Source organism: Cervus elaphus, chromosome 9, assembly GCF_910594005.1.
Source record: "Cervus elaphus chromosome 9, mCerEla1.1, whole genome shotgun sequence".
Taxonomy (NCBI): domain Eukaryota; kingdom Metazoa; phylum Chordata; class Mammalia; order Artiodactyla; family Cervidae; genus Cervus; species Cervus elaphus.
In genome coordinates this window covers 43,979,445-43,987,693 of record NC_057823.1, presented here as the reverse complement: position 1 = coordinate 43,987,693, position 8,249 = coordinate 43,979,445, and the positions used below count along the sequence as shown (strand labels likewise).

General features: G+C 37.8%; 1 protein-coding gene across 1 annotated transcript; it reads right to left on the bottom strand.

Moving 5' to 3' along the window:
- Positions 1-7,052: 7,052 nt before the first annotated feature.
- LOC122701043 (olfactory receptor 2T27-like) lies at positions 7,053-7,982 on the bottom strand. The gene has a single exon (XM_043914058.1). The coding sequence runs from the start codon at positions 7,980-7,982 to the stop codon at positions 7,053-7,055; it is 930 nt and encodes a 309-aa protein (XP_043769993.1).
- Between the last annotated feature and the right edge of the window lie 267 nt (positions 7,983-8,249).

Genomic DNA, 8,249 nt, shown 5'->3' with positions numbered 1-8,249 from the left:
AAAGTTATGACCAACCTAGATAGCCTATTAAAAAGCAGAGACATTACTTTGCCAACAAAGGTCCACCTGGTCAAGGCTATGGTTTTTCCAGTGGTCATGTATGGATGTGAGATTTGGACTGTGAGGAAAGCTGAGTGCTGAAAAGTTGATGCTTTTGAACTATGGTGTTGGAGAAGACTCTTGAGAGTCCCTTGGACTGCAAGGAGATCCAACCAGTTCATCCTAAAGGAGATCAGTCATGGGTGTTCATTGGAAGAACTGATGCTGAGGCTGAAACTCCAATACTCTGGCCACCTGATTCGAAGTGTTGACTCATTGGAAATGACCCTGATGCTGGGAAGGATTGGGGGCAGGAGGAGAAGGAGATGACAGAGGATGAGATGGTTGGATGGCATCATTGACTTGATGGGCATGAGCTTGAGTAAACTCTGGGAGTTGGTGATGGACAGGGAGGCCTGGCGTGCTGCGATTCATGGGGTCACAGAGAGTCAGACAGAACTGAGTGACTGAACTGAACTGAATGTTCCATTGTATATATGTACCACAACTTCTTTATGCATCCATCTGTCGATGGGCATCTAGGTTGCTTCCAAGTCTTGGCTATTGTAAATAGTGCTGCAATGAACATTGTGGTACATGTGTCTTTTAAAATTATGGTTTTCCTATGGTACATGCCCAATAGTGGGATTGCTAAGTTATATGGTAGTTTTATTCCTAGTTTTTTAAGGAATTGCCATATGTTCTCCATAGTGGCTATATTAGTTTACATTCCCATCAACAGTGCAAGAGTGTTCTCTTTCTCCACATCTTCTCCAGTATTTATTTTTTGTAGATTTTTATAATGCTCTCTTCAATTTTTTTTAATCAGTGTTTGCAATTTTAAAGTATAGATCTTTTGCCTCTTTACCGAGGTTTATTCCTAGGTATTTTACTTTTTTTGTTGTGGTAGTAAATGGAATTGTTTCCTTAATTTCTCTTTCTGATCTTTTATTGTTAGTGCATAGTGCTACTGTTGTTGTTCTGTCACTCAGTTGTGTCTAACTTTTTGCAACGCCATGGACTGCAGCATCCCAGGCTTCCCTGTCCTTCAATCTCCCAGAGTTTGCTAAAACTCATGTCCATTGAGTCAGTGATGCAATCCAACCATCTTGTCCTCTGTCATCCCCTTCTCCTCCTGTCTTCAGTCTTTTCTAGCATCATGGTCTTTTCCAATGATTTAGCTCTTCATGTCAGGTGGCCAAAGTATTGGAGCTTCAGCTTCAGTCTTTCCAGTGGATATTCAGGATTGATTTCCTTTAGGATTGACTGGTTTGATCTTGCTGTTCAAGGGACTCTCAAGAGTCTTCTTCAATACCACAATTCAAAGGCATCAATTCTTGGGCACTCAGCCTTCTTTATGGTCTAACTCTCACATCCTCCATGACTACTGGAAAAGCCATAGCTTTGGCTTTGGAATATAGAAACTGCTGTATTAAAACATCCTTCTAGGAATTTAATGTTATATCTTGCAAATCTTCTCTATAGTTGAATTTCTATAAATCTTAAGGGTATTTTTTTTTCTATAGAAGCTTCACAGAAAACTCAGGCAAAACATTTATTCTAAGCAGATTTGTTATTGTGGCCTTGAGATAATGAAGTAAATCCCAGTAATATTAGTGGAAAATTAACTAATATTTTAAGAGATTTTTTACAGTGAAAATGTTCCTTGATTGGACTAAAAAAGTAACAGTCATAGCACTAAATGAAAAGAGATCTTTGGTGGGTGGCCTAGATGGTTGAGTAGGAAGACCCTAAACTCACCTCCTTCATTAAGCACACCAAAATTACAACTATTTACAGATTGAATATTGATGAGAAAAACCAGAACACTGACAGAAAAGATCTCAAACAATGAAAGATATAAATAAGGAACACAACAATATGGGTGGGAAAGATAAAGATGCAGTTTAGACAGGATGCATACCCTCATATGGGTGACCTACAAATGGGAGAATAATTATAATTGCAGAGGTTCTCTCCAACAAGTTAGGAGTCCAAGCGCCATATCACAGACCAGGCTGTGAGACCAGTAAGGCTTGATTTAGAAAAAGCCTGAGGACTTTTGGAAAGAGAGATGTCTGTCTTAAAGGACTGACACAGAATTTCACATGCTCTGGAATACAGAAAAGAGACAGTAATTTGAAAGAAACATGTGTCAGACCCAGCTTCTAATCTTGGAAAGTCTCTCAGAAAGGCAGGAAGCTGCTGGAACTCACCTTGGGGACATGAACACTGGTGGGAGTCTTTTTGGGGAGCATGTTCTATCATGTGGTTGCTGGTGCTGGCAAATGCCATTTTGTAATCTCCCCTCTAGTTTATGGCTCAAGACATGTCCCCACACACCAATGACCCAGAATTAGTTCTGAGATACCCAGGGCTTTGTAGACAGAGAATCTGTGATTTGGCTTCACCCACCAGTGGGCCAATGCTAGCCTTGGAAACAGCCTCATCCTACAGTGGGCAGGCATCAGCTCTAGGAATAACTGGGCCCCACCCACCAGTGGGTCAACATACCAACTCCAGGACTTCAAGAGCCTTGCAGCCAGCCAAAGACCTCAGGACTGGCTCCACAGACCAGTGAACTGGCACTAGCCCTGGGACCACCCCATCCCCTGCAAGGCATAAGCCCTGCCACCAGCAGGCCAACATCAGCTCTTTAACCCCAAAGACCCAGTTCTGCCCGCCAAGAGACAGCACCAACTCTGAGACGTGTTGGATCTCTCAGCCAGCTTCCCTGGGATTCAGTTCCACTCACCAGTGGCCCAGCACCAAATTTGGGATTCCCTGAACCCTTCAACCAGCAATGTCAAGGACCTGCTTTGCCCACCAGTTGATACTAGATCTGGGAACCAAGACCAAACAACCACTCACAACAAAACCTGACTCCATGCACAAGTGGGTCAGCATTGGTCCTGGGACCTCCTGGAGACCTAAAGCCATCTGCCTTGGGACCCAGCCTCACCTATCTGTCAGTAGACTCCATACAAGGCAGAGTTTAGCAACTAACAGGACTAGGAGCCAGCCACACCTACAAGACCACCCACAATAGGACTAGTCAGAAGGACTCATGCAATCCACATAGGAGGGTGCCCCTCTAGCAGTTAGCTCCGGTGACCAGAGGGGAGTGCACTGTTGAGAAGTATAAGATGTCTCCTACAAAGAGCCTCTTTGCCAAGATCAGGAAACAGACCACCTACCAAATAAATAGAAATTAAAATATTGAATTAGGCAAAATGAGGTGACTGATGAATATTTTTCAAACAAAGGAACAAGCTAAAACTGTATGAAGAACTAAGTGAATTGAGATAAGCATCTACCTGATAAAGAGTTTAGGGTAATGATTGTAAAGATGCTCAGGGAACTCTGGAGAAGAATGATGAATGCAGTGAGAACTTTAACAAGGAGTTAGGAAATATTAGAAAAGCCAAACATAGCTGAATAACACAATAATAGAAATTAAAAATACACTAGAGTGAGTCAACAGTAGACTATACAGAGGAATGGATCAGCAAGCTGGAAGACACAGTAGTGGAAATCATGAGAGCTGACAGGAAAAAGAATAAACAGAAATGAGGACAATTTAAGATATCTCAGAGACAACATCAAGCATACTAACATTCGCATTATAGTGGTCTCAGAAAGAAAGAATGGGGCAGATAAAATACTTGAGGTTATAATGCCTGAAAATTTCCCTAATCTGGGAAAGGAAACAGACATCCAGGTCCAGGAAGCACAGGGAATCTCAAATGGGACAAACTCAAAGAAGGTAACATAAAGACAAATTATGATTAAAATGACAAAAATTAAAGAAGAAGAGAGAATATTAAAAGCAGCAAGGGAAAAGCAGAGTTACATACAAGGGAACTCCCATAAGGTTATCAGATAACTTACAACAGAAACTTTGCAAGCCAGAAAGAAGTGACTTGATCTTTTTAAAGTATGAAAGAGAAAAACCTACAACCAAGAATACTCTAGCCAGAGGCTTTTATTCAGGTTTAAAGGAAACATCAAAAATTTTAAGAAAAGATAAAGGAGTTTAGCATCACTAAAACTGATTTTAAAAGAAACATTAGAGGAATTTCTCTAAGTGAAAAAGAAAAAGATACAACTAGAAATGTGAAAATTATGAAAGGAAAAATCTCATTGACAAAGGTCAATATATAATAAAGATAGCAAATCAACAGTATATAAAACTAATTGAAAGGCCAAAAGATGAAAATAGCAAAATCATTTATATCCACAATAAGTAGTTGATGGATACACAAAACAAAAAGATATAAAATATGGCATCAAAAATCAACATGGAGAGAGGGCAGTGAAGTTGCAAGGTTGTTAAAAATGTACTTAAACTTAGATCAGCAACTTTAAACAATCATGTATTTATATAGATTGCTTTATACAAATCTCCAGGTAAAATAAACCAAAATTTATAATAGATACACACACACCCAGAAGATAAAAGAATCCAAATATAACCCTAAATAGAGTCAGCAAATCACAAGGAAAGAGAACAAAAGCAGAAGGGAACAAAAAATACTACAAAATAACCCACAAACAATTAACAACATGGCAATATGTACAAACCTATCAAGGATTACAAACGGAATAATTTCTCCAATAAAAAGATATAGAGTGGCTAAATAGATGCAAACACAAGATCCAATATATGCTGCCTTTAAGAGAGTCACTTCAGACCTAAAGATACACACAAACTGAAAGCATTCCTTGCAAATGGAAATGGAAAGAAAGCAGGGCTAGCAATACTTTTTGTAAAATAAAATGGACTTTAGAACAAAGACTATAACAAGAAGAACATTATACAATAATCAAGAAATCAATTCAAGAAGACATAACAATTTTAAATATATATGCACCCCAAATAGGACTGCTGCTGCTGCTGCTAAGTTGCTTCAGTCCTGTCCAACTTGTTGCAACCCCATGGACTGCAGCCTACCAGTCTCTTCCGTCCATCGGATTTTCCAGGCAAGAGTACTGGAGTGGGTTGCCATGGCCTTCTCCTCCAAATAAGACTACCTAAGTACAAAAAAAAAATTGAAAGACATAAAGGTAGAAATTGACAGTAGCACAGGAACAGCAGTGGACTTAACAAGAAACTTACATTAGTGGAAAGAATGAATTTCATCCAGAAAGAAAATAAAGAAGGAAACACTGGCTTTAATTGATGCATTAGACTAATTGAACACACACACACATGTAACATTTTATACAAAATCAGCACTATAGACCTTCTTTTCAATTTCACATGGAACATTATCTAAGCTAGATAACGTGCTAGGGCACAAAACAAATCTCAGTAAATTTAAGAAAATTGAACTCATATTAATCATCTCTTCCCACTACAAGGCTACACGGCAAGAGAAAAACTGCAAAGAACATAAACATATAGAGGCTAAAAAATATGCTACTAAACAACCAATGAGTTATTGAAGCTATCAAAGAAGAGATTAAAAAAATACCTGGAGACAAATAAAATGAATGAAGCTTAATTCTTCATAGAATTCAAATATTGTGGAAAGGAGATATTCCTGTTTGTTTCTTTATCCAAAGCAAATGTTATAAAACATCTGCATGATTTATATCAGAATAAAATCTTTGTTAATTAAAAAAAAAAAAAAAGAAACACTCAAACACTCAATGGACCAAAAATCTACAAGATGTAGCAAAACAGTTCTAAGCGGGAATTGTATAGCAATACAAACCTACCTCAGGAAAAAAGGAAAATCTAAAATAATTAGCTTATCTTTACATCTAAAGAAACTAAAAGAAGAAAAACAAACAGAACACAGGTTATAGAAGAAAACAAACTGTAAGGATTAGAGTAGAAATAAATGAAATAGATAATAAAAATGGAAGAGATCAATAAAATTAAGAGTTAGTTCTTTGAAAAAATTAATAAAATTGATAAAACTTTATACAGATGCATCAATTTTATTAATTTAGAGAGGACTTAGTAAAATCAGAAATGAAAAGAAGTTACAACTTATACCACAGAAATGCAAAGTATCTTAAGAGATTATTACAAACAATTATAACCATTAAAATGGACAACCTAGAACAAGAGGACATGATTTTGATGATGATATTGATGATGTCAATAATAATAAGAAAATTGAACAGTTAACTAGAACAGTGAGTGATAATTTTATAAATTAAAAATTTTTATTATTGCTCATTTTACTTGAAATAAGACCACATAATCATAAGTTTCAGTTAACTGTAGTTATTTTTAACTACAGTCGCAGTAGTCACACTGAATTGGATTATAAGTTATGAAATGGAACTATTTCATTGGCTTGAAAAATAACAACAATTAATATAGCATTGAAGAATGAAAAATGGTGAACATTAGTAGAAAAAAATAAAAATAATAATTCTTATCTAATCCCTTAAAATTTTTCTGAATTCATTCACCTCATTGTTTCTATTAACATAGGGCTATCTATATTTTTAAATTGAGAAGTGTACATAATGCAACTACATAAATTATATGTAGTAAACATAAAAAAGTATGTATGAGTACAAGTAGGAGATTAGAAAAAAGAAGAGTTATTTAGAACTATTTCATGGATTAAGTGATCTTTGAGCTTTTGTGCAGTGGAGCTTCAGTTAAGGTCATTAAGAATGAATTGATGAATGAAAGAAAACCCAGAAATAACGACTTCAAGATAAGAAACATCAACCAAGTAGTTATAGGATGACAATCAGTTTTGGACTTAATGAAGCTGCTCCAGAGGATGGAGATTATCTGTGTAAACCCATGTAATTTCCCCCAAAGCTAAAGACAAGTAACACATTGTACTCAACTAGAGTCATCACTATAGAACTAAGAACAGCTCCATCTCAATAGACATATGTCAATATGTATGCATCCTAATATCATCCTGCTCCTTTATGCTGTTTTATTTCCCATATGACAGTCCAGTGACCATGATTATTTTTAATATTGACAGTAGAGCATTTCTGACAGTGACATTGTAGAATATGATATTTCCTCAATTGTAACACTTTCCCATGCGCTTCCTCAGAGCCCCTGCCACTTCTTTATTCCTCAGGCTGTAGATGAGTGGGTTGAGCATGGGGGTCACAATGGTGCCAAGAACAGCTCCAACCTGGTCTTGTTCAGGTGTATGGGCTAAGGTGGGTGTCATGTAGACGAAGATAGCTTGACCAAAGTAGAGACTCACCACTGTCATATGGGAAGAGCAGGTAGCCAGGGCTTTGTTCCTGCCCTTGCGAGAGTTCATCCTGAGAACAGTGAGGAAGATGAGAGTGTAGGAAGTTAGAATGAGAATAAATGGGATCAGGAGAAAAACAATGGTTGACACAAATTTCACCATCTCATAGGCTGATATGTCCATACAAGACAACCTCAGGATGGCAGGCATCTCACAGAAGTAATGATTAATCTCTCTGGAACCACAGATGGGGAAGTTCATTGGATAGATGGTGTGTACAAGGGCTGCAAGGGCTCCACCAATCCAGGCTGCAGCAGCCATCTGGAGACAGATGTTGGGGTTCATGAGGACTGTGTATCTCAGGGGGTTACAGACAGCTACATAGCGGTCATAAGCCATGAGAGTCAGCAAGATGCACTCAGCAAGGCCAAGGGTGAGGAAGAAGAAGAGCTGAGTAGCACAGGAAAAATAGGAAATGTTCTTCTTCCCTGTGAAATAGTTGGTGACCATTTTAGGGACTGTACAGGAGATGTAAGCCAGGTCAATGAGGGAGAGCTGACTGAGCAGGAAGTACATGGGAGTATGAAGATGGGAGTCCAGCCAGATTAGGAGGATTAATATGGAGTTTCCAGTAAAGGCAGCAGTGTAGATAAGGATGATAATGAGGATGAGGAGGTTGGGATGTCTGAACCAGGGAAAGAGCCCCAGGAGGATGAAGTCAGTTGAGGTATCATTCTTCTGATACATATTTTCACTCAAATGCCTTATTAAAACTGAAAACTTGCAGAAGCAAAATAATGTAGCAGAGGATGTGGTGCTCTGCTAAAATAATTTAATCTGTTGGTCAGGACTTTCTTTGTACACTGATGGATCAGACTCCAAAGAAGCACATTCTCATAAAAGAGAAAATGGGAAAAAAAACCACAAAACTTCCTCAAATTAAAACACATGTACTTAGAAATTAGAAAGATCATATCTGAAAGTTGGTAAATGAATATATTTGTTCCCTTTGAT